Here is a 27,231-nt window from a genome sequence, read left to right on the forward strand (position 1 = left end):
TTAGAAAAAATTAGCTAAACCTACATTTTCTTTGAAAGAATGCCGATTTTCATTTTCACGGCCTATTTCCAATAATTTCTGCAAAAAACCTGCGGGGTCAAAATGCTCACTATACTCCTAGATAATTTCCTCAAGGGGTGTAGTCTCCCAAATGGGGTCACTTTTGGTGGATTTCCACTGTTTTGGCACCGAAAGAGCCCTTGAAACCTGACATGGTGCCTAAAATATTTTCTAATAAAAAGGAGGCCCAAAATCCACTAGGTGCTCCTTTGCTTCGGAGGCTGGTGCTTCAGTCCATTATCACACTAGGGCCACATGTGGGATATTTCTAAAAACTGCAGAATCTGGGCAATAAATATTGAGTTGCGTTTCTTTGGCAAAAACTTCTCTGTTACAAAAAAAATAGATTAAAAATGAATTTCTGCAAAAAAAAAATGAAATTTGAAAATGTCACCTCTACGTTGCTTTAATTCCTGTGAAACGTTTAAAGTGTTAAGAAACTTTCTAAATGCTGTTTTGAATACTTTGAGGGGTGAATATTTTAAAATGGGGTGACTTTTTGGCGGTGTCTAATATATAAGGCCCTAAAAGCCGCTTCACAACTGAACTGGCCCCTGTAAAAATAGCCTTTTGAAATTTTCTTGAAAATGTGAGAAATTGCTGCTAAAGTTCTAAGCCTTGTGACGTCATAGAAAAATAAAAGGACGTTCAAAAAACTATGCCAATCTAAAGTAGACATGTGGGGGATGTTAATTAGCAACAATTTTGAGTGGTATAACTGCCTGTCTTACAAGAAGATACATTTACATTTAGAAAAATGCTAATTTTTGCCATTTTTCACAAAATTTTGGTGTTTTTCACTGGTAAATATTGAATTTATCGACCACATTTTTCTACTATCATAAAGTCCAATGTGTCACGAGAAAACAATCTCAGAATCACAGTGATAGGTAAAAGCATTCCGGAGTTATTACCACATAAAGTGAAATATGTCAGATTTGAAAAAAATGGGTCTGGTCCTGAAGGCCAAAATGAGCTTGGTCCTGAAGGGGTTACTGATCACTAACATTTAAGATTTTTTTTTACAACTTACCATCTCCAACAAACTGTAAAAGAGCAAGATCAATGGGTCGTTTCCATGGAGAACCTTTTTGGAGAGCAATTCCATAACCTGTTGTGGCAAAGACGTAGCCACTGCCTATTGTCACAAGCTTGCAGCCTTCATCTCTTCCAGCCATGTAATTCAGCACTGCTGCATCATAGATGAATGCATCCAACTTCCTAAAAAGAAAAAAGTTTAAACATTTATGTCAATTTGCTAATTTGTAAAGTAGAAAGTTAGATTATAGTGGGTTGAAAAGATTACAAGAATTCAAGACAGCTAAGGTGTCTTCTATGAAATGGTTTTCCCAACTGTATAGCCAAATGCACACAATGCGTATTACGTGCGGATTTGCAGCGTTTTTGTTTTTGTACGGCAAATCTGCAGCATAATATAGTACCAGCAAAGTAGATGAGATTTCAAGAAATCTCATCTACATGTTACATTTTTTTCTGCATGTAAATTAGTCTGCGGCACATATTTTAAAATCCGCAGCATGTGAATTTATCTTGCATTTCTGCTTGCGTATTGAATCTGACTAGTTCTTAAAAAAAACGCACCAAAATCCGTAGCATAAAAATGCACCTATTTCCACATCAAAACGTAAAAACCTCACCTAAAAACGCATAAAAAATTGCACCATTTTACCTACGGAATAACCTGCGGAATTTTCTGCAACAAATTCTGCAACGTGTGCATTTAGCCAGCTGCTTCTGAAAAACAAGATGCCCATATCAGTTGGGCTGATCGCCTTGAGTCTGGCTACTGATATCTTGGGGGGAAGCTGCTGGTGGCCACACATTTCCCCTGTATCTGCCACAGGGGAAATGCAAATGAACAGGCAAACCATGAAACACATTCGGGCAAATTTACTATTGGTGTTGTGCCAGAATTCTGCCCTATGTTGCATCTTCTTTTTGGTGCAAATCATTTTAGACAAAATTATCAATTAAATGTTCCAAAAATAACAAATATTTGCGATTTACCGACAAGCGAGTGTTGTTTAAAATGTAAAGAGCGTGACTTAAGATGCACCAAATTGCACCAAAAGTTTGGTACAAAAAAGTGGACTAAAATAAGCTAACCCAGAGATGGTAGGAATTTAGACAAAAGTTACACAAAAGTGTCTAAAAATTTGCCAAATTCATCGTCGGGCATTAGCCACTGTGATGAATTTGGGGCATAAAGTTTAATTCTAAACCGTCTGAATGCCAGTATTAGTATTTCTGCCCCATTGTTCCACCAAGCCTGCCACAGCAGTCTTTGAAATGTCTCAATTCCCTGGCTAATAGAGACGTTCAGGTGATGGACATTGGGCCACCTATGATGTCTACAATACATGTCCAGTTCGGTCAACCCTTTTAGTTTAGAAACAGTTTGTTCCAGACTCTGCTTGAAGAATAAGGCAACTGGGGTCAAGTCTATATATAAATATAACGTACACAAAATATGCAACATACATTTCTTTACTAATCCTGCCCATTGCTGTATTATTATTATTATTATTTATTTTAACGCGCCATTAATTCCAGGGAGCCGTATATATGAAAAAGCGTTAAAGAACAATATAAAACAATAATGACAGCCTAGTACAAAAGGAGAAACAATCTACAAATGTACAATATGTCTTAGTGCCCAGAACTACAGAACAGTCGCAAATCTGCTGGCTGTTACTATGCTCAGATGATAATAGGCTAGAATACATTTTGTAATTGTAAAGAGAAAATGACTAAGCAAAATGCACCCTAAATTCGGTCACAAATTCAATAAAAAAATAAAATAAATGGAGTACATGATGTGTTGAGCTAAATCAATTATGTGTTTAATACACATTTTGAACCTTCTTCAGCAGTTTTTAAAGCTGTCTTTAAAAATCAGCATGTCTAAGGCAAGGTTCACACTGTTTGTCCTCTGTTTAACGTAAACACCAGGAAAAGCTCCCGATTTATGCGTAAAATTGCGACTGTGATGGATGCCTAACAGTGGAATCCGCCACCCATAAACAAATATGGGATTCGTTTAATGGATACATTTTTAGCTTTTTCAAGATGTATGCGTTAAACGGATGCCATTATAGCATATGGTAGATGGATGCCACTGTTAGGCATCCGTTCGTATCCATCCCCTTTAGACTATAATGGCTTCCATTTAATGGATGTCATGAGAACCTATTGAACAAGTCATGATGTATCCGTTAAATGAATGTCTATGATGGATGCCATTTCTTGGCATTCATCACCTATAGGCTAATAAAGTACATGTTTAACAAATATACCTTTTATTACTGGATGCTATGGGATAGAATAACATAGTCTATTATGTTATTCCATACTTTATTTTTTGTGGCTTGCTGATGTAAACCTACTAGACAGAGGCTAAAAGAACACTCTTTTGATCTCTGTCAGATCCCTATGGAGACGTTTAACGTGTGCATCAGAAACTCCAGACGTACACGCTAAATGCTGGTGGGCGTGTTTTAACTTTTTACCAAGTGGGCGTTGTAAAGAGAAGTGTATGATGCTGACCAATCAGTGACCAATCAGCGTCATATACTTCTCTTCATTCCAGTCCAGCTTGTTTCACTTCCTCCCACAGTTCCTTCACCGGAGCAATGGCAGAGTAAACAGACATCGCCTCCAGCCATGCCGGGACATTTATCCAAATCTTCAGCGGCTGGAGGCCATGTCTGTTGACTCCTCCATTGCTGTGGTGAAGGACCTGTGGGAGACCTCGCGAAATCACGCTGCGCAGTGAAACAAACTGGGCTGGAATGAAGAGAAGTGTATGACGCTGATTGGTAAAAAGTTAAAAAACGCCCAGTTGGTTATTATGAACTAATTAGCATAAATCTAAAATTGTTCATAAATGATTGTTTTTCAAAATAAAAACCACTGTTGTTATCTACATTACAGTGCCTATCAGATTAGGTAGAAGATTTCCTAAGATTTCCAGTGCCTCTTTAAATATTGGTACAACATCAGCCGTCCTCCAATCCTGTGGCACTGATCCTGTTACAAGAGAGTCTAAGAAGATGAGATACAATGGTCTGTCCAATACTGAGCTCAATTCCCTTAATACTCGTGGCCGTCTGGGCCAGGGCATTTATCAATATTTAATTTGCTCAGACATAGCTGTACTTCCACCTGTGTAAAGCAGGTAATATTTGGTGGGGAACCTTTATTACTGTCCCCCTGTATATCTGGTACTGGCAGCTCATCAGTGATCACCAAGGAAAAGTACATGTTTAATATCTCAGCCCCCCCTTTGTTCTCTACAATTGTATTCCCATGGTCATCTTTAAGAGGGACAATATTATTAGTTTTGTTCTTTTTGGCATTAATATATTTATAAAAAATTCATTTTAATGTAGTTAGCGATTTGTTTTTCTGTAGATAACTTTGCTAACTTAAATTTCATTTTTACATTTTCTATTGAGATCTTTGTAAGTCTGGAATGCTTTTGCTGAGCCCTCAGCATTTAATGTTTTGAATGCTTTTTGTTTTTGTCTTATTATATTTAGAAATTCAGTATATTCATCCATATTGGTCTCTTTTTATTTCAAGACATTTTGTTACCAGTGGTTATAAACTTACAACACAATTTATGTAATAGATCTTTAAAATTTCCTCATTTATCTTCAGTATTCCTATTTACCATTACATGATCCCAGTCAACAAGACTAAGTGCTTCCCTCAGTCAATTGAATTTTACTTTCCTAAAATTCCAGGCTATTGTTGCTCCCCTTCATATTGTTTTATTGAAAATTATATTAAATCTTACCATATTGTGGTCACTATTGCCCAAGTGCTCCCGGACCTTCACATCTGATATTGTTTCTGGTCTATCAGATAAGACCAGATCCAGCACATTATACCCTATGGTTGGTTTATCAATCGAGTGAAATACTTGTCTTGTATTGTGTATAAAAATGTCCAGCTTTTAGCACATCCAGCAGCCTCTATGTCCCAATTAATATCAGGATAGTTATAATCCCCCATAATAAGGACCCCATTATTATTTGCTGCCTTTTCTATTTGTTGCAGCATTTCATCCTCAGTCTGTTCTGCTATGTTCGGTGGCTTATAACAAACTCCAATTAGTAGTTTACCGTTATTAAGCGTTCCATGAATATTAACCCATAAAGACTCCAGACTGTCACAGTCTTCTCCAATGTCTTCTTCATTCAGGAATGGTCTTAGGTTGGAATTTACAAACAGACAAACCCCTCCACCTTTTTTATCTTTTCTATCCCTTCTGAATATGGTATAGCTCCCCACATTGGTTACCTATTCATGGCTCTCATCCAGCCAGGTTTCTGTTATGCCCACTACATCATAATCCATGTCAATCATTAGAATCTCCAACTCATCCATTTTACTTCCAAGACTTCTTGCATTCGCCAGCATACATTTAATCTTACCAACACTTTTAATATACTTAGGTCCGTATTTATTCCTAGTCACCTACTCGGCTTGCTATCCCCAGCCCCCACTAAATCCCCATTAACCCCTTCTGTATTCCACTCCCTATGTACTCTATCTAAACCCACTTGTGTATCCCCACCATCCCTCCCCCAGATCCTAGTTTAAAAGCTCCTCCAGCCGTCTAACCATTCTTTCCCCCAGCACAACTGCACCCTCCCCATTTAGATGCAGCCTGTCCCTACCATAGAGCCTGCAGCTGACAGAGAAGTCAGCCCAGTTCTCCATGAACCCAAACGCTCGTGGCACTGGTAGTATTTCTGAAAACACTACCTTGGAGGTCCTAGACTTTGGCTTCTCTCCTAGTTCCCTAAAATAATTTTTAAGTACCTTCCATCACCCACTGACTTTGTCATTGGTACCGATGTGTACCATGACCGCCGGGTCTTCCCCAGCCCCACCCAGCAATTTGTCTATTCGATCCGCAATATGCCGAGCCCGAGCACCCGGCAGACAACACACTGTTCGGCATTCACGGTTGTGGCGACAGATGACCCTATCTGTCCACCTAATCATAGAATCCCCTACCACCAGTATCTGTCTGACCTTTGCTGCACTCCTACTTCCATGCTTTCTACAGCAATCCTTCTCCTGGTTGCTAGGAGTGATGCTGGCCCTGGACTTGCATCCCTAATATCAGCCAAACATGCATATTTCCTAGGTTGTGCCAGTTCAGTACTAGCATCCCTGGCACTTTTCCCCCTACCCCTTCCTCTTACTGTTACCCAGATATTAATCTGAGGATCCTGAGCTTGCACGCCTCCACCCACCTCCATCTCGCTGGCCCCAACCAGTGTTTGCTCAGTGAGCCCCAAACTCCTCTCCAGGTTTTAAATGCTCCTAAGTGTTGCAAGCTGCATATTTAGATCCAGTACCTGGGCTTCCAAATACACAACATGCGTTCATCTAGTGCAAAGATATTCACCCTCAAACGTGTGTTCAAGGCATGCATACATTGCACAAGACACACACCTGGCAGCATTGTCCATGGAGCACATTGTTAAATGGGGATAAACAGTATAGCAAGACAAATTTAAAACTTTTGTAGTACAGAATACACAACAATGGAGAAAGAAAATTTACCAAACCTTATTTTCCTATGTATTTTTGTTAAACTATAACCCTTTATCTGCCAAATCACACTTTACTGCACACTCACTCAACTCAGAAAAACCTTGCTTGCAGTCTCTCAAATTGCAGCTCAGACAGAAAACAAGGCCCAAGTGTACTAGTTTTACTTTAATCGTCAAATTGTATAGTATCAATAACATCAACTTTGTAAAATTAGATTCCAAATTGTGTTTACAGCCTGGTATACTGTGTCAGGCCCCATGCAAACGACCGTATAATTCATCCGTAATTACAGACCCATTCACATCTATTGCCCACGGACACCTTCCCATATATTTATGGGAAGGTGTCTGTGCCGTAGAAAATCTCTTCAAAAGATAGGACATGTCCTATTTTTTGCTTTTTACGGACTGTGCTCCCATACTTTGTATGCTGTCCACGGCTGTCAGCCCGTCTTGTGCAGGGGGCCTCATTGTGCGCACTGTGATTTATTTTTTTTAACATATTCACAAATAAAAAAGGGACAGATTTCTTTCATGAGGACTTTGGCAAATATTGCTAAATGCTCAAAACTTTAGAAAATGGAAGTTCAAAGGCCTGCATGGTCCAGTGAATAAGCTCTGTGTTTAGCAGTTGGGTAATATGGAAAAAGATATGGAAGATAAACATCTTTGGTCAGTGTCAGGAAGGGCAAAAAGGGCACAGAGCGCGAGGCACAAACAGTAAAGTAGAAGTGACAGAGCAATGCAAGATAATGTCAGTAACTTAAAGAGAAGCTTGAACTGGGTGAGAATAGATTCAATTTTGTTAAACAACCCATGAAAGACTGTAGCAGCTAAGACACAGATTCATGAACTGGATACCAGAAAACCAATTCCAAGTAAATAATAGGACATAAAAAAAACCCCACCAAAGATGAACGCACCTGTAATTACTCTCTTTTTCAACAAACTAAAGTTGCTAAGATTTCAGCAGCATAACATGACGGTAACTACACAGACAAATCTTAGCAATTTGGAAAGAACATTCAGGACCACTAAAGCGGTTGTAAAGGATTAGAAAAACACGTCTTCTTTCTTCAAAAAAAAGTGCCACATCTGTCCACAGGTTTTGTGTAGTATTACAGCCCTGTCCCATTCACTTCTATTGAACTGAGCTGCAGTACTAGACACAACCCATAGACAGGTTTGTAGATTTTTTTTTTTAAAACATCAGACATGTTTTTTTTAATCCTGTACAACCCCATTAAAGGGGTTTCCCAAGATGGACATGCATGACCACAGTGAAGAAGAGTTTGAATAGAGCGGTCATCGAGGATGTGTGCTGCCGCTCTATTCAAAGTTTATGGGACTGATTGAGAGAGCTGAATATCTGTGGATAGGTGATGAATGTTGATCATGTGACAACCCCTTTAAATGTATAAAAATTCTGAGTCCCTACCAGAGGCTGGTTAGTAGAAGTCTGGCTGCTAGTCTGGCTCCTTGCACATATTGTAAATAACAGGACTTCTGAAGCAGGTCTGCACCTACCATAAGCCGAGTTGAGGATCTCATCTTAGATAGAAGCCTTCAACATCATCTTGGAGAGTGTAGTTTATGCTCTGTGCACAGGGCACTCTTAGGGCAGACCCAGCAAAGTTAGGACAGCACCCAGGCATGGAAGGCATCAAACCAATGTGCTGCTTGCACACAGTTATTCACTTCCCTCCACCTGTTTTCTGAACAGAGCATGGTAAGAGCAGCCACAAGTCTCCACAGAGCTTCCTACAGCTGTAGAGGTCAGCAGTCGGGAGGGACAGGAGGGAAAGGAAGTCTGCAGAGGCAGAGAGCAGGTCAGGAAGTTTCCACCAAGCTATCAGTTCAATCAGAACAACTTAGCAAGGAGCTAGGGGGGGGGGGGTTGAGACTGTGACCATTTTCTGATCGCTTCTTTGTCAAACACTGTGTCTGCAGATGTACCCCCGCTTCTTCTCTTGGCTGTCCCCACTATGGTATTCACTCTCCTTCCCGACTACTGTACTCCCATTATCTATTTATCTTTTTCATATCTATCTGTATATCTAATATATATCTATCTATCTATAAATATTTTAGCAATGTATAAATGGTCTTACATGAAGTCTATAAATAGCAGTACTTGTAAAGGATCTGCCAGGCACTGCTTCGGGGTTAACTCCCAGAATTAATCAGTCAACACCTGAGTGTACATCCCTGAGACAGACACCAGCTTCCTCCACTCAGGCTGGCAGGCTTAGGAGTGGGAGAGCCTATCGCAGCCTGGCCAGACTCAGCTAGCTCCCGCCCTCGGTCTATTTAAGCCTGCTCTTCCTGTCCATCTGTGCTTGTGAATTCTTTCCTTGAGGTTTCCTGGCCCAGCTACAGCTCCTGCTATTTTTGATCCTGCTCCATACAGACCACGGCTTACCGACTACTCTTCTGCTTTTCGCTTTGTACCTCGCACTCTCCTGGCTTGACTCGGCTCGTTCACTACTCTGTTGCTCACGGTGTTTCCGCGAGCAACTGCCCATTTCCCTTGCTTGTATTCCCTTGTTTGTTTGTCGTGTTTGTCATGCACTTACTGAGCGCAGGGACCGCCGCCCAGTTGTACCCCGTCGCCTAGGGCGGGTCGTTGCAAGTAGGCAGGGACAGAGTGGCGGGTAGATTAGGGCTCACTTGTCCGTTTCCCTACCCCCCCCACCATTACAAATTCACAAGCCCTATACCTAGTCTACCCTGGTCCCTGACACCATTATGGAACCCCGTGAAACCCTGGCTCAGCAAATGCAGGGTCTATCCCTACAGGTCCAGGCCCTGGCTCAGAGGGTCAACCAGCCTGATGCTACCTTGGTAGTTCCCCTCACCGCACCCCTTGAACCCCACCTCAAGTTGCCCGACCGGTTCTCAGGTGACCGGAGGGCTTTTCTCTCCTTTCGGGAGAGTTGTAGGCTTTACTTTCGCTTAAAGCCTCACTCCTCAGGTTCTGAGAGCCAGCGGGTGGGTATAATTATGTCCCGGCTCCAGGAAGGGCCCCAAGAGTGGGCCTTCTCCTTGGCTCCTGGCGCCCCTGAACTTTCCTCCGTTGATTGTTTCTTTTCTGCCCTCGGACTTATTTATGACGAGACTGACAGAACTGCCTTTGCCGAGAGTCAGCTGGTGACCTTACGTCAGGGTAAGAGACCTGTTGAGGAGTATTGCTCTGACTTTAGGAAGTGGTGCGTAGCTTCTCGGTGGAATGACCCTGCCTTAAGGTGCCAGTTTAGGTTGGGTCTGTCGAATGCCCTGAAAGACCTGCTAGTTAGTTATCCCTCTTCTGACTCCTTAGACCAGGTTATGGCTTTAGTGGTACGACTTGACCGACGTCTCAGGGAACGACAACGTGAACGTTTATGTGTTTTTTCCTCCGACTCCCCCATGATGCCTCCCGAAGTCCCGTTGCTTCGTTTCTCCCCTAAAGACTCAGAAATACCTATGCAACTCGGGGCCTCCGTGTCCCCTCAACAACGTAGAGAATTCCGCAGGAAGAATGGTCTCTGCTTCTACTGTGGGGATGTCAAGCATCAAGTAAACAACTGTCCCAAGCGTAAGAATGCTGTCAGAGAGCTCCCGCGTCTAAGTGATCATCGGGGAGGTCACTTGGGCGCACAGGTATTTCCCGTAAATATGAAACGTACTAAGATATTGCTTCCCTTTCAGGTCTCTTTTGGTGGTAGGTCTGCTACCGGCAGTGCCTTCGTGGATTCAGGGTCCTCTACTAATATCATGTCTGTGGAATTTGCTATGTCTCTCGCTATGCCTCTGATTGATTTGCCTAAACCTGTTCCGGTAGTGGGTATCGACTCCACTCCTCTTGCTAATGGTTATTTTACACAGCATACCCCTGTTTTTGAACTCCTTGTTGGCTCCATGCATTTGGAGCAATGCTCTGTACTATTGATGCAGGGATTATCATACGATTTGGTTCTAGGTCTTCCCTGGTTGCAGTTGCATAATCCTACGTTTGACTGGAATACTGGGGAGCTAACCAAATGGGGTAATGAATGTTGTACGTCATGTTTTTCTGTTAATTCTATTTCTCCCCCTAAGGAGGTGAATACGCTACCCGAGTTTGTTCAGGACTTCGCTGATGTTTTCTCTAAAGAGGCCTCCGAAGTATTACCGCCTCATAGAGAATACGATTGCGCTATCGAATTGGTACCAGGAGCTAAGCTTCCTAAGGGTAGGATATTTAAACTTTCTTGTCCCGAACGTGAAGCCATGAGGGAGTATATCCAGGAATCCCTGGCCAAGGGTTACATTCGTCCCTCTTCTTCTCCGGTAGGTGCTGGCTTCTTCTTCGTAGGGAAGAAGGATGGGGGTCTTAGGCCATGCATTGACTACCGTGGCCTGAATAAGGTCACGGTAAGGAACCAGTATCCCCTTCCTTTGATTCCTGATCTCTTTAATCAGGTTCAGGGGGCCCAATGGTTCTCTAAATTGGATCTACGGGGGGCGTATAACCTTATTCGCATCAAAGAGGGGGATGAGTGGAAGACTGCGTTTAACACGCCCGAAGGCCATTTCGAATACCTCGTCATGCCCTTTGGGTTGTGCAATGCCCCTGCGGTCTTCCAGAACTTCATAAATGAGATTTTGAGAAATTACCTGGGGATATTTCTTGTAGTGTACCTTGATGACATATTGGTGTTTTCCAGGGACTGGTCCTCCCACATAGAGCATGTCAGGAAAGTGCTCCAGGTCCTTCGAGAAAACAAACTGTTTGCCAAAATCGAAAAATGTGTATTTGGGGTACAGGAGATACCATTTTTAGGTCAAATCCTCACTCCTCATGAATTCCGCATGGACCCTGCCAAGGTTCAGGCTGTGGCTGAATGGGTCCAACCTGCCTCCCTGAAAGCGCTACAGTGTTTTTTGGGGTTCGCTAACTATTACAGGAGATTTATTGCTAACTTCTCGGTCGTCGCTAAGCCTCTTACGGACCTCACTCGCAAGGGTGCTGATGTCCTCCATTGGCCCCCTGAGGCCGTCCAGGCTTTTGAGACCCTCAAGAAGTGCTTTATCTCGGCCCCCGTGCTGGTTCAGCCCAACCAAAGGGAGCCATTTATTGTGGAGGTTGACGCGTCCGAGGTGGGAGTGGGGGCCGTCTTGTCCCAGGGTACCAGCTCCCTCACCCATCTCCGCCCCTGTGCTTACTTTTCTAGGAAGTTTTCGCCCACGGAGTGTAACTATGATATTGGCAACCGCGAACTTTTAGCCATTAAATGGGCATTTGAAGAGTGGCGCCACTTCCTGGAGGGGGCTAGGCACCAGGTAACGGTCCTTACCGACCACAAGAATCTGGTTTTCCTAGAATCTGCCCGGAGGCTAAACCCGAGACAAGCTCGATGGGCGTTGTTTTTTACCAGATTCAATTTTTTGGTTACCTATAGGGCCGGGTCTAAAAATATTAAGGCGGATGCACTGTCGCGTAGCTTCATGGCCAGCCCTCCTTCGGAGGAAGATCCTGTTTGTATTTTGCCTCCAGGTATAGTCATTTCCTCTATCGAGTCCGATTTAGTCTCTGAAATTGCTGCTGATCAAGGTTCAGCTCCTGGGAACCTTCCTGAGAACAAGCTGTTTGTTCCCCTGCAATTCCGGCTAAGGGTACTTAGGGAAAATCACGACTCCGCACTATCTGGCCATCCAGGCATCCTGGGTACCAAACACCTCATTACCAGAAATTATTGGTGGCCTGGTTTGCCCAAAGACGTTAAGGCCTACGTCGCCGCCTGTGAGGTTTGTGCCAGGTCCAAGACTCCCAGGTCCAGACCAGCGGGCTTACTGCGTTCGTTGCCCATTCCCCAGAGACCTTGGACACATATCTCCATGGATTTTATCACCGATTTGCCTCCATCCCAAGGCAAGTCGGTGGTGTGGGTGGTGGTAGACCGCTTCAGTAAAATGTGCCACTTTGTGCCCCTCAAGAAACTACCCAACGCCAAGACGTTGGCTACCTTGTTTATCAAACACATCCTGCGTCTCCATGGGGTCCCCGTCAATATTGTTTCTGACAGAGGGGTACAATTTGTTTCATTGTTTTGGAGAGCCTTCTGTAATAAGTTGGGGATTGATCTGTCCTTCTCCTCTGCTTTCCATCCTGAAACCAATGGCCAAACGGAGAGGACTAATCAGTCTCTAGAACAATACTTAAGATGTTTTGTCTCTGACTGTCAATTTGATTGGGTTTCTTTCATTCCCCTCGCCGAATTTTCCCTTAATAACCGGGTCAGTAACTCGTCAGGGGTCTCTCCCTTTTTCTGTAATTTTGGGTTTAATCCACGGTTCTCCTCCGTTTCACCTGGTTGTTCCAACAATCCCGAGGTGGAGGTCGTTCATCTGGATCTGTGCACAGTCTGGGCCCAGGTTCAGAAGAACCTAGAGGCGTCCCAGAGCATACAGAAGGCTCAGGCCGATAGAAGACGTTCTGCTAACCCCCTGTTTGTGGTCGGGGATCTGGTGTGGTTGTCATCCAGGAACTTGCGTCTCAAGGTTCCGTCCAAAAAGTTTGCTCCCCGGTTTATTGGGCCGTATAAGGTCATTGAGGTCCTCAGTCCTGTCTCTTTCCGGCTGGAGTTACCCCCGTCTTTTCGTATACACAACGTGTTTCATGCCTCCCTCCTGAAACGCTGCTCCCCGTCCTTGGCCCCCTCGAGGAAACCTCCTGTTCCCGTCCTCACCCCTGAGGGGGTGGAATTTGAGGTGGCCAGGATCGTGGACAGCAAGATGGTCCAAGGCTCCCTCCAGTACCTGGTCCATTGGAGAGGATACGGGCCCGAGGAGAGGACTTGGGTACCCGCCCGGGATGTTCACGCTGGGGTATTGGTCAGGAGGTTCCACCTGCGTTTCCCCAGTAAGCCAGGTCCACTTAGAAAGGGTCCGGTGGCCCCTCATAAAAGGGGGGGTACTGTAAAGGATCTGCCAGGCACTGCTTCGGGGTTAACTCCCAGAATTAATCAGTCAACACCTGAGTGTACATCCCTGAGACAGACACCAGCTTCCTCCACTCAGGCTGGCAGGCTTAGGAGTGGGAGAGCCTATCGCAGCCTGGCCAGACTCAGCTAGCTCCCGCCCTCGGTCTATTTAAGCCTGCTCTTCCTGTCCATCTGTGCTTGTGAATTCTTTCCTTGAGGTTTCCTGGCCCAGCTACAGCTCCTGCTATTTTTGATCCTGCTCCATACAGACCACGGCTTACCGACTACTCTTCTGCTTTTCGCTTTGTACCTCGCACTCTCCTGGCTTGACTCGGCTCGTTCACTACTCTGTTGCTCACGGTGTTTCCGCGAGCAACTGCCCATTTCCCTTGCTTGTATTCCCTTGTTTGTTTGTCGTGTTTGTCATGCACTTACTGAGCGCAGGGACCGCCGCCCAGTTGTACCCCGTCGCCTAGGGCGGGTCGTTGCAAGTAGGCAGGGACAGAGTGGCGGGTAGATTAGGGCTCACTTGTCCGTTTCCCTACCCCCCCCACCATTACAGTACTGTTTAACTATGGTATTAATAAAGTATTTATGTGTACTATATGTCAGAATTGCTTAGATTTATTTACATGTATTATGGGTACATTATGGCGGCAATATTTATGTGTTTTGCATAGTGGGATTTTTTACTTGTACTGTGTGATAGCATTATTTATGTGCAGTGTATATGGTGGCACTATGTATGTGTACAGAATGGTGGCACTATTTATTTATTTGTACGCTACAGCTGAACTATTTATGTTTATACTCATTGTTATGGATTATTTGTGTTATGGTTGTTTCGACTCTCAAACTTTAAAGGATCTGCCAGGCACAGCTTTGGGGTTAACGCCCATAGATAATCAGTCTGCACCTGCTTCTATGTCTGTGAGACTGACTCCATCTTCCACCACTCAGGGTGGCAGGCTTAGGAGTGGGAGAACCTATCACAGCCTGGCCAGACGGAGTTAGCTCCCGCCCTCTGTCTATTTATACCTGCCTTTCTTGTTCCTCCTTTGCTTGTGATTCTTCTCGTTTGGTTTCCTGGCCCTGCTGCAGCTTCTTGTACCATTGTCCTTGCTTCATATTGACCCCGGCTTGCTGACTACTCTCCTGCTCTGCGTTTGGTACCTCGTACACTCCTGGTTTGACTCGGCTTGTTTACTACTCTTCTGCTCTGTGTTTGGCACCTCGTACACTCCTGGTTTGACTCGGCTTGTTCACTTCTCTTGTTGCTCACGGTGTTGCCGTGGGCAATTGCCCCTTTCTCCCCCTAGCTCTGTGTACCCTTGTCTGTTTGTCTGTCGTGCACTTATTGAGCGTAGGGACCGTCGCCCAGTTGTACCCCGTCGCCTAGGGCGGGTCGTTGCAAGTAGGCAGGGACTGAGTGGTGGGTAGATTAGGGCTCACTTGTCTGTCTCCCCACCCCTGTCATTACACAAACATATATCAAACCAAAAAAGACCCAAATGAGAGCATAGAGACCAGAAAAGTTTTCATGTATATATTAAAAAATTGATTTTATTTACTTCTTTAAAAACAACATGAATGTAAGACAAATGTAAATATAAAAGATATCCAAGATGACGTCAACATAAGAGAAGTACAACATTGCAATTGGTAGTAAGTAATAATTAATAGAACACTGACACTAAAAATACATAATCAAGAATAGTATGATGCAAAGAATATCTGTGACCCAAAAAGAAACATATAACTTGGTACTGCAATAATGGTTAAGTCAATAGCCTAAATTCAATACAGATAAAGCTGTATTTTAGTATAAGTGTATGAAAAGAAAGGTAACATCCCAAATGAATGGACGGTCACTATTCAGTGAAGTACAAAAGGTGTTTTGTATCAAACAGAAAAAATGTGAAACAGACAATAAATCAGCTGTAAACCAGAGTCAATTCATGTGGAGAATTACATATCAATGTTACGAGATAATTTCTGCATGTGTACTGCGCCTCGAAACAACGTTTCACTAGGTATTCCTCCTGAGGAATGTATTATGTATACATGATACATTGATTATGTATTTTTAGTTTCAGTTATATTCATTATTTCTTATTACCAATTGCAATGTCGTACTTCTCTTATGTTGACGTCATCTTGGATATCTACATTTACATTTGCCTTACATTTATGTTGTTTTTAACCCATAGGCGCACCACGACTAAACTGTACGTCCTGGTGGCCAGTGTCTTAGTGCACGAGGACGTACAGTTACTGCACGGTTCCCGATGCACACTCTCGGTGACATTGTGCACCGGGAACCGGGAGGCCAGCAGTCCCCAACAACGGACACTCCTCTGTGCCGATTAGCGGCTCATTTCCGCTGATTTCGGCAATTAACCCCTTAAATAAGGTGATCGATTGTAATCACCGCATTTTAGGGGTTTCTAGCACATCGGCAGACCTCACAATGAAATCGCGATGTTTGCCAATGGCTAGCATGGCGACCAGAGGCCAAACAATGGTCTCCGTGTCTGCCATGTACGAAAGTCTATGAGGACCAGCCTCCTAATAGGCTTCCTGTCAGAGTGACAGGAAGTTACTGTGTCGTTCCCGATGCACACTGTCGGGTGACAGTGTGCATCAGGAACCGGGAGGTCAGCTGTCCACGACAGCTGACATTCCACTGTGGCCAATCAGCAGCTCATCGCCTCTTGTTTCGGAAATTGAACCCTTAAATGCAGTGATTGATTGTGATTGCCGCATGTAGGGGGATTGTAGCACATCAGAAGCCCCCATGCAATTGTTGGGGTTGCTGATGCCTGTGATGGCATCCGGAGTCTGGCATGTATGTTAAGCCTATGTCCACGTAGACTTACTTTCAGAGTGACTGTGACGTCACACTGACAGTTGGAGTACATTACACTACCTAGGTATTGTAATGTATTCTAGCAGCGATCAGTGCTGCAGGTAAAAAAAGAAAGTGTAAAAAGTAAAAAAAAAAAATTTAAATAAAGTTAATAAAAATGTTTTACAAAAGTGTAAAAATAAAAGTATTTTTTCCCTATAATAAGTCTTTTATTATAGGAAAAAAATTAAACCGTTAAAAAACAGTACACATATTTGGTATCACCACGTTCGTAATGACCCCAACTATAAAACTATAATGTTATTTTTCCCACACAGTGAACACCGCAAAAGAATAAATGGAAAACATTGCCGGAATCACAATTTTTTGGTCACCACCCCTCCCAAAATATAGAATAAAAAGTGATCAAAAAGTCACATATACCCCAAAATAGTACCAATAAAAACTACAACCCGTCCCGCAAATAACAAGCCCTTAAACAGCTTTTTTGACTGAAAAATAAAAAAGTTATGGCTCTCAGAATATGGTGACAGAAAATAAATAATTTTATGAACAAGTGATTTTATTGTGCAAACGCTGCAAAACATAAAAAACTATATACATATGGTATCGCCGTAATCATACCGACCCACAGAATAAAGTAAAATTGTCATTTATAGTGCATAATGAACGCTGTAAGAAATAAGGAATTTATAACACCAAAATCACTGTTTCTTGGTCACCTTAGCTCTAAATAAAATGTAATAAAAAGTGATCAAAAAGTTGTATGTACCAATAAAAACTACAGCTCGTCCCACCAAAAATAAGCCCCCACACCGCTCAATCAACCAAAAAATAAAAAAGGTATGGCTCTCAGAATGTGTTGATACAAAACAATTATTTTTTTTAACAAATCGTTTTTTCTTTGTAAAAGTAGTCAAATATAAAAAAAAACTATATACGTTTCGTATCACTGTAATCGTATTGACCCGCAGAAAAACTGCAGAATCTGGGCAATAAATATTGATTGTGTTTCTCTCATAAAACCTTCTGCGTTATAGAAAATAATGTATTACAACTGAATTTCGGCAAAAAAAATTAAATTTGTACATTTCCCCTCTACTTTGCTTTATTTCCTGTGAAACGCCTAAAGGGTTAAGAAACTTTCTGAATGCTGTTTTGAATACTTTGAGGGGTGAAGTTTTTAAAATGGGGTGATTTATTCAGGGATTATAATATATAAGACCCTCAAAACCACTTCAGAACTAAACTGGTACCTGTAAAAATAGCCTTTTGAAATTTTCTTGAAAATGTGAGAAAATGCTGCTAAAGTTCTAAGCCTTGTAACGTCCAAGGACGTTCAAAAAACGATGCAAACATAAAGTAGACATATGGGAAATGTTAACTAGTGACTCATTTTTTCGGTATTACTATCTGTTTTACAAGCAGATCCATTTACATTAGGAAAAATGCTAATTTTTGCAAATTTTCTCTACATTTTGGTGTTTTTCACAAATAATTCCACTAACATAAAGTACAATATGTCACGAGAAAACAATCTCAGAATCCCTTGGATAGGTAAAAGCATTCCTAAGTTATTACCACATAAAGTGACATGTCAGATTTGAAAAAATCGGCGGTGCCACAAGCCCAAAACAGGCTCCGTCCTAAAGGGTTTAAAGAAGTCGAAATAAAATCAATTTTTTAATATATACATGAAAACTTTTCTGGTATATGATCAAATTTGGGTCTTTTTTGGTTTGTACTATTTATGTGTAGTATGGCACCATTATTCATTTGTATTCCTTTGCATTCTATGTCAGTATTATTTCTGTGCACAGTTTGGTGGCATTATTAATATTGGACATTTATATTGGCTCTAACTGCTTCTAGCGGTTGGTGCATCCATATGTATGTGTGTTTGTATACACATACCTATAGCTGTGAACCCTCCCTCTTGACAGAATCCAGCATAGGCTGTGTCTTCCCAAGTTAGGTGTCCTGTCAAGGTTATCAGGCAAACACACTACGTAAACATTTTGTGCATCTATTTTTTCTTATATTGCAAATAAAAAAAATTGAATGTAAAAAATAAAGGATAGTAAAGTTCATTTATACATCTCAGTCAATTCTGTTTGTAAGCAAACATGGACCTGTCCAGGTTCTGATTTTTCTAGTAGTATATATAACATTGCCATCCTTTATTTTTGGTAGTGTATAACATTGGTGCAAAATATTGTTCTATTTTAAGGTCCACTTTGTCAATTTTCTTTAGCGAAACAGTTGGTAGATATAGCATGGAGGCAGATGGAAACACAAAACGCTGTATGCTTTTTTTTCCCAGATGCAAAACAAACATACCATAGCACATTATGCAAAACAAACATACCATAGCACATTATAAACCCAAACACACTAGAGTTTCTCAGAGTTCATGAAAAATGGGGCACTATTAAAGTTTTTTGCCTCCCGCCACAGATATGCAAAATTTGCCCAGAATGACCACACTGGAAAGGGAGGGAGAGAGGCCGGCAAGGTTTCCATAGCTAGGTATAAGCTCTGCTTTAAAGATAGAGCTGTTTACATTAATTTCCATAAAGACGTTTCATAGTTAGAGCCCTGAGAATAATCACATCTATGTAGACACTCCTGATCTCCCTTCACAACGGGGGGCAATCACACAACATTACAAGCTATAAGCACAGCATGAGCTAAAACTATTTAAAGCCATTTGATATTAGTTTAGGACCTTCTATTACTCATGCTGTGCATGGTTTACATGGAGCTTTCCAGTGTAGAAACCATTCTGGAGGCAACTATCTGTGTAAGGTCATTAGTGGGTATTCCAGGGGGGAATCTTGAGCTAAACTGCTCAAGCACATGAAAAGCTGATCATGCAGACATCTTTTTTTTTTTAGAATTTAAAATTACTTTAGACCTCCAAAAGATCTACAAATTTTGAACATTTTGAAAATAAAAATATGAATTGTTAAAATAATGAAAAAAATTACAAAACAATATTTGGTTTAGTAGCACAGTGCCAGGTATTCGTATTGTATGTAGTATAACACATTAAATGGAACGTGAGAAGTAAAGTATATTGATCAAAATCTCTTCTGGAGGTCAGAACAACGTATTAGCTTCAAACTGCGATAAAGGTTTTTGCTGTAAATGATTCAAGCTGAAGAGACTGCAGTGCTGATATGAGGGCAGAGTGCCAATGTAGTACTGCAATGTAATACACTATGTGAGCAATTAGCTAGTACTGTGTGCAGATCTATATGAATAATGCATTCTTATCTGTATCATGTTATTAAATAATATCAAATATGCCACATTTTTACTTTTAGAGATGTAACTTGGCTGTTGGGCAAATGTAAAAGCCTGGATTTTCACAGTAGATATCGGAGCACGACTTTACATAGAGTAACAATATTCTAAACATACAATATGTATCATAAGTTATTTATCCTATTAGGCTGTCAAATGGCTGAAGAGAGCCAAGGCTCGATTACTGGGTTGATAAGGACTTCATCCCGAATACTTTTTTTTTTTTTGTTTCTTTAATGTAATGTTTGATGACGTACATTAAGATGAAAAAAATAAATGGTGGCATATGGCCCTTAAAGCCATAGGGCCTCAGTTGTACAGCAATACTGGCTCAGTGCACACAGTTTTACCATGTGTATTAGACCAAAACTTACCTAGCCACTCTCCAGATATCTCTGCAGGCCCCGACCGCAGCCAATCTATTCTCTACTGCGGCGTCGGCTAGGATATGGTACGGCATGTGTACGGCAGCACAACCAATTAGAGAGAGCGCTGTATTTAAATCCAATTATGGCTTACTTCTGGCGCTAGTTATAAAGGTTTATACCCTGTACCTTTCCGATATCTTGTTACCTGCTTATCGTCTCCTTTGTGTGTGTCCTAGATTCTAGGATTGTGCTATTTTTGTGACAACCCTCCCCCTTACCCTGTCTGGATTGCTAGCTCCGTTTCCTGCATTCAATTATTTTGACTTTGTTTATAATTTGTGCCCCCTTGTACTAATTTTTGGTTACTACACTTCTCTGTTCTGACCCAGGATACTTATTTTTTTGCTACATTTTTGCTGTATCCTTTGCCACAGAACTTGGGTGATTCAGCTTGACCCAACAAGACCACTACTAGACTTCTATTGCTATCGACAACTACTCATTCCAATACATATTTGTGCCCCAGTTCCATCAATGTTGTCCAGAGAATTAGTTACTACAAAACGGATTACCCCACACTGGGACCAGCAGAGTACCAAGACAAAACTCAAACTTGTGGGAAAGGGGGGGGGGTGTACTTGTGCAATTCGGTATAACTTTGTTATAAAGAAACCTATTTCAGAGACTCCTTAGGCAGCTAGGACCTTGGGGCAGAGCCAGTTTCTTTGAGTATATTTGTTGTATAGTACATGTACGGTTTCTAACGTAAGCACCCCTGTCTTTTTCACGCGACTTGATTTTGTAATTATGTGAAAATATCTATTCAAAGGAATAATGTCTTTACCTCTCAGCACAAGAATGGGAATGGTGTATGGAGAACATTTGGATAGAAAGCAGAAAGCTAATGAGTAATTCAAAAAGCCAGCTCGAAACCTATGGAGTATAAACCAATTAACTTTTATGGATATTTAAATTAACTTCTCCCCTAAAGAAACTCAGTTCAGCTGAACAAAAGACATGAATTTATATTTTACAATCCACAAAGTAATTCAGGAGAGAAAAGATAATACACCTTAAAAAAGCAGGGAGTACACAAGGAAAGGGAAAAAAATAAATGCTGATTTTAGACTCTTTGATTTCATAAAGTAAAATATTACCCAATGCAGTTTCATTACCCTAGACCGTGAGCCAATTAAACTCAATACATACATACATACAAAATAAATAATCCAAAGCAATCATTGCAATTATTTTAGAAAATAGAAATAGAACATTTTGGGGCAGTGTTGAAGATTAAAGAATTGATCTGTTTGTTTCTATGGGTGATATTGAGTTAGATTTTTTGTTAGAAGAGTTTATATGCACAATGAATTGAAGTTTTTTTTATGTCAGTGTGTGTGTGTGTGTGTGTGTGTGTGTGTGTGTGTGTGTGTGTGTGTGTGTTTAGTAGAGAGGAGTGAATTTGTCTCTACTGTATGATTTGGTGGAGGAGGGATAATGGTTGGTGGCTGTTTTTCATGGTTTGGGCTAGGCCCCTTAGTTCCAAGTGAAGGGTAAAAATAATTCTACAACATAGAAAGACATTTCACACAATTATAGCTTCCAACTTGTGGGAACAGTTTAGGGAATGCCCTTTTCTATCTCAACATGACTGCACAAAGTGAGGTCCATAAAGACGTGGTTAGAGAAGTTTGGTGTAGAGAAACCTCAAGTGGCCTGCACAGAATCCTAATATTAACTCCATCAAACACCTGACCTTCCACATTGGAACACAAAATGCGAGCCAGACCTCCTCGCCAACATCACTGCCTGACATTACAAATGCTCTTTTGGCTTAATAAGTATACATATATATATATATGTATATATATATATATATATATATATATATATATATATATATATATATACATATACATGCATACAGGGCCGGACTGCCCATTTGTCAATTCTGGCAAATGCCAGAGGGGCTGGTGTCCCAATGGCCTGCTCTGCTCTTACTACCCAGCAGCACAGTGCACTCTCCGCACTATATAATGGAGAGACAGGGATAAGATACCTCATAAAACAGTAAAGGGTCCGGCACACAATGGAATGTAAAAATGCAAGGCTGTTTACTGGTATCAAATGAAGATAAAACAAGTATTTAAAATCCCGGGCAGTGAACACTTACGCGTTTTGAACTTCTCAGTTCTTAATTATAGCAACTCTCCTATTGTAATGAGTCTGTGTGCATGGATGGCTTGATTATAATTTTTATAAACCACACACAGGCTCAGGCCCTGATAGTGAAAGACTATATCAGGGATATGTTAGTGGGTTAATATAATAACTTGTGTTCTGATAATACTAGATTGATGCAAATCCCAAATTTCAGCTGGGTTCCAAAATCAAATCATATTAAGTCAATTAACACCGATTGATAATGGGACATCTTCACTTTGCATGAGTGGTAAGCGGACCAATTTTTTCTTTGCTTCTTATAAGATATCTCATGTAGCTGCTTGGAGGCCGCTCTGACTTTGTTTCATGCTCTGAGCAGCTGCTACAGATGGCAGATATGAGCTTCCCTCTTACTGAGCACAAGCTCTGATTGGTAGAATGCCTGTCAGCTGACAAGTGCTCCACCAATCAGCAAAAGGGAAGCTCTGACTTACACTGACCAGTCCAAGACATAGAGGGGGAGGGGTGCACAAGGGTATGTAGAGGGGGAGTCTTCCTGATAACATCCACTGCTTCCTGTCAATGAATGAAAAAACACCAGCAGGAGGAGGATGCAGGACCCTGCCCTATCTGCAACCTGGAGACACTGGAACAATCTCCCTCACATCTCTGGGCTGGTAAGTGTATGATGCAGGTCATGTGATGTGGTAGAAGGTAGGGGCGACATTGATCCTGTGTGATGTTGGTGGGGAAGGGATGAGAGGATACGGTGTGCTGGGGACTATTTAGGCTTTGTGTAAAATGGGAATTGTATGTGGGGGTTGCATTAGCCCTGTGTACTGTGAGAGGAGGGATTATAGGCCCATTTTTGTGGTTTTTGTTGGGGTAGAGGTATGTTCATACAGTGCATGTCTTTTTTTTACAACTAAGCATACCTCCCCACCCACGCAACAATTTAAGCCTTGCCCAATCGCTAGCCTATGCCATTACTTTATGATTGGTGGGGATCCAACCACTGGGTCCTCCACCTTAGAATGAAGGGGTGGCAGTGCTGATTTAACACTGTATCCCCTTCACTGTTTTTCCCTGCACACAGCACCCCGGCTACCCAGCGGTGCAAGGAACTGCAGCACGACCCCATTCACTTGAATAGAGCAGTGCTGCAGTTCAGGACACAACAGGTGGCCGAGATGCCGCCATGCAGGGAAAACAGTGAAGGGGAAAGAGGGCTAAATTAGCACAGCGGCCCCTTTTTCGAATTACTGTTATTATAGCTTACAGTAGCTGTATTAATTACTCATGGCTTTTAAGATCTCTGCTTGCTGCTATTCAATGGTAACATTCATTGTTTACTTTTAGTGAATAAATCTCTGTAAATGGTCATGTGATGGACACACAGGTGCTGGGATTGTTACAAGACACAGCTCTGAAACACAAACTGTCAAGCCTTAGGCTGGGTTCACACAACCTATTTTCAGACGTAAACGAGGCGTATTATGCCGCGTTTTACGTCTGAAAATAGGGCTACAATACGTCGGCAAACATCTGCCCATTCATTTGAATGGGTTTGCCGACGTACTGTGCAGACGACCTGTTATTTACAGCTGTCAAACGACGACGCGTAAAAATACAGCCTCGTCAAAAGAAGTGCAGGACACTCCTTTGGACATTTTTGGAGCTGTTTTCTCATAGACTCCAATGAAAACAGCTCCAAAAACGGACGTAAAAAACGCCACGAAAACGGCGCGAAAAACGCCGCGAAAAATGCGAGTTGCTCAAAAAACGTCTGAAAAGCAGGGTCTGTTTTCCCTTGAAAACAGCTCTGGATTTTCAGACGTTTTTGGTCACTACGTGTGCACATACCCTTAGGGTATGTTCACACTGGCTATTTTCAGCCGTTTTTCGGGCCGTAAACGTCCCGAAAAAACGGCTGAACAATCGGAAGCAGAACGCCTACAAACATCTGCCCATTGGTTTCAATGGGAAATACGGCGTTCTGTTCCGATGGGGCGTTTTTTTACTGACTCAATAGAAAAACAGCAGTAAAAAAAGTGGCGCAAAAAATCCTAGTTCGATTAAAAAACGGCTGAAAATCAGGAGCTGTTTTCACTTGAAAACAGCTCCGTATTTTCAGTAGTGTTTGGTTTGTCATGTGAACATACCCTCATTTAAACAAGCGTGTGTCAAATCGGCCATGAAAATCGTCAGTTTTTCACTGCAGATTCGCACCAGTGCAAGACCAGTTTTCACGAATCCCTCATAGACTTGTGTCTATTGAGAGTTCCGTGAAAATGGACAGAAATAGAACAAGTCCTATTTTTTCACAGACCCTTCACACGGTCCATTAAAGCAACGGCCGAGTGAATAGCCCCATAGAATTACATGCAGCCGTGTGACGGTCGTTAAAAAACGGCCGTCATAACTGCCTTCTGGGATAAGGTTTGGAGTGTAGCTTCTAGGTTCACTGACTATACACTGCCCAAATCCCCGGGCTTCTTCCGGCATCATCTGTGTGACATCCCGATCTTCACATACAAGAAGTCAATAGTGCGACATCTAATCAACACGGCTCGTGCTTGCATTCCGGCTATGTGGAAACAGGTCGAGCCACCCACAATGCGCCTTTGGTTTCAGAACATCCAAGAAGTGAAACGTATGGAGGAGCTTACGGCTTCCTTACGGGACACTCATGATAAGTTTATGTGCTCTTGGTCAACCTGGGTAAGCTTTGAGAATTCTTCGGAGTATATCGCTATGTTGTCCTAATAGTCTGTAGCTATGTATACTTATATTTCTTATGAGACATTCGCTTATGGGATGGACGCTGAGGATACATCCCCCTTATACCCCTCTTCTTTCTCCCTCTTCCCTTCCCCTTTCTGGTTATTTCCTTCCCCTCATATTCTTCTTCACTGTCTTATATTTCTAACCTTCCTTAAGGGTGATCTCTGTTATATCAGCTTAGTTGCACTTTTAGGCTGCTAGGGGTCACCATTGGTCCTGCCTTCTCTGGTTTAGTTTTTTTTTTCTGTGCTCACATGTTATAATTGTATATCATTGAGTCGGAATATGTTGTATGTTTCTGACGCAAACTTGTGATAAATAAATAAAAACAGAATTTTTTTTAAAAAAACGGCGGTCACACGGCCGATCTATACGCTCGTCTGAATAAGGCATAACTGTAACGAGCTGTGCAACCTGTGTGTCATCACATGACCATGGTTAGAGAATGATGGATTGCACTCCTGGCTAGAACGTTCAGGTGCCATGAGGGTTCGGGTTTGGACACCCCACAAAATATATAGGAAAAACAAGTATAGAGCTGAATGTAGTATTTGAAAATTACTTGGGTTGTTTTTCATATATGTCACATGACCATGGACATCATTTTATTCACCGGAAGAGAAAAATTAAAGTTCTTACTGAATAACAACAAGCAGAGATCTTGAAAACCATGAGGAATTGATACAGAAAGTATACTTTTAATCATATGAAAAATAACATTAGTTTGCTGAAACCGGACAACCCCTTTAACCCCTTCCCGACATCCGCCGTATATATAAGGTGCACGTCGGGTGGGGGGAGTATGGAGCGGCCTGACGGGCTCAGCCTGCTCCACAGAATGAGCGTGTTGGCTGTGTGTTACAGCCGACATTTCAAGGTAACGAGTGAATCCCACTTGTTTAACTCGTTAAATGCCACGGTCAATAGCGACTGTGGCATTTAAATGGCTAGAAACAGAGGGGTAACGTTGCATCCCCCACCCCCGTCACATGATCGCAGGTTGCCGTTGGTTGGCATGGCAGTCTGGAGGCCTGATAAAGGCCCCCAGGTCTGCCATCTTTGAAGGGCTTCAAAGGAGAGTGTCAATATCACGATATACTGCAAAACATTAACATTGCAGTATATCATGCAAGTTGGATTGCTGGTTCAGTGAAAAACAGTAAAATAAAAATAAAAATAATCAAAAAAAAAAAGTTAACGTTATTTTCCCCTTTTCACAAGCTAAACATTTTTTCAAATTAAGATATTGACACATTCGTAAAACGTAAAAGTCTGGACTATTGTAATATATAATTAGATCGTACAGTGATCGCCGTAAAAAATTAAAACCGCCAGAATCACAGTTTTTTGGTCACTTCAACTCCCACAAAATGGAATAAAAACTGATAGAAAAATCTTATGTATACCAAAATTAAAACTACAGCTCGCCCCCTAAAAAATAAGCCGTCACACAGCTCAATCGACGGAAAAATACAAAAGTTCTGGCTCTCAGAATGTGGCGACAAAACTCAAATTTTATTTTTAACAATCAGTTTTTTCCTTGTAAAAGTAGTAAAACATATATATATATATATAAATTTTGTATCATCGTAATCGTATTTACCTGCAGAATAAAGGTAACTGCTGTTTTTACCGCACAGTGAACGCCGTAAAAACAAAACCCCCCTAAAGAATTAAGGAATTGCTATTTTTTTTCCTATTCCACCCCACAAATATTTGTTTTCCAGTTTCCCACTGAATTTTAGGGTATGATCACACGCTTAACAAAACACGTCTGAAAATACGGAGTTGATTTCAGAGAAAACAGCCTCTGATTTTCTGGCGTTTTTGAAGCTGAAAATGAAATTTGGAGCTTCTTTTGAGGCTTCTTTTCAGGCGTTTTTTGAGGCGTTTTTGGAGCTGTTTTCAATAGAGTCAATGAAAAACGGCTTTAATTACGTCCCAAGAAGTGTCCTGCACTTCTTTTGACGAGGCTGTATTTTTACGTGCCGTCTTTTGACAGCGACGCGTAAAATGACAGGTCGTCGGCACAGTACACCGTAAAGCCCATTGAAAGTAATGGGCAGATGTTTGCCGACGTATTGGAGCTGTTTTTTCAGACATAATTCGAGGCGTAAAACACCTCCATTATGTCTGAA

The 27,231-nt window shown here is 41.8% G+C and overlaps 1 protein-coding gene across 1 annotated transcript in view; it reads right to left on the reverse strand.

The window, feature by feature from the left end:
- GRIN2A (glutamate ionotropic receptor NMDA type subunit 2A) overlaps positions 1-27,231 on the reverse strand; it is a 608,297-nt gene that overhangs the window by 32,628 nt on the left and 548,438 nt on the right. Inside the window, exon 12 of the mRNA XM_075830090.1 lies at positions 1,094-1,281. Coding sequence (XP_075686205.1) covers positions 1,094-1,281 — 188 coding nt within the window. The remainder of the gene's footprint in view (positions 1-1,093; positions 1,282-27,231) is intronic.

The sequence above is a fragment of the Rhinoderma darwinii genome, chromosome 6 (assembly GCF_050947455.1).
Source record: "Rhinoderma darwinii isolate aRhiDar2 chromosome 6, aRhiDar2.hap1, whole genome shotgun sequence".
NCBI classification, from domain to species: domain Eukaryota; kingdom Metazoa; phylum Chordata; class Amphibia; order Anura; family Rhinodermatidae; genus Rhinoderma; species Rhinoderma darwinii.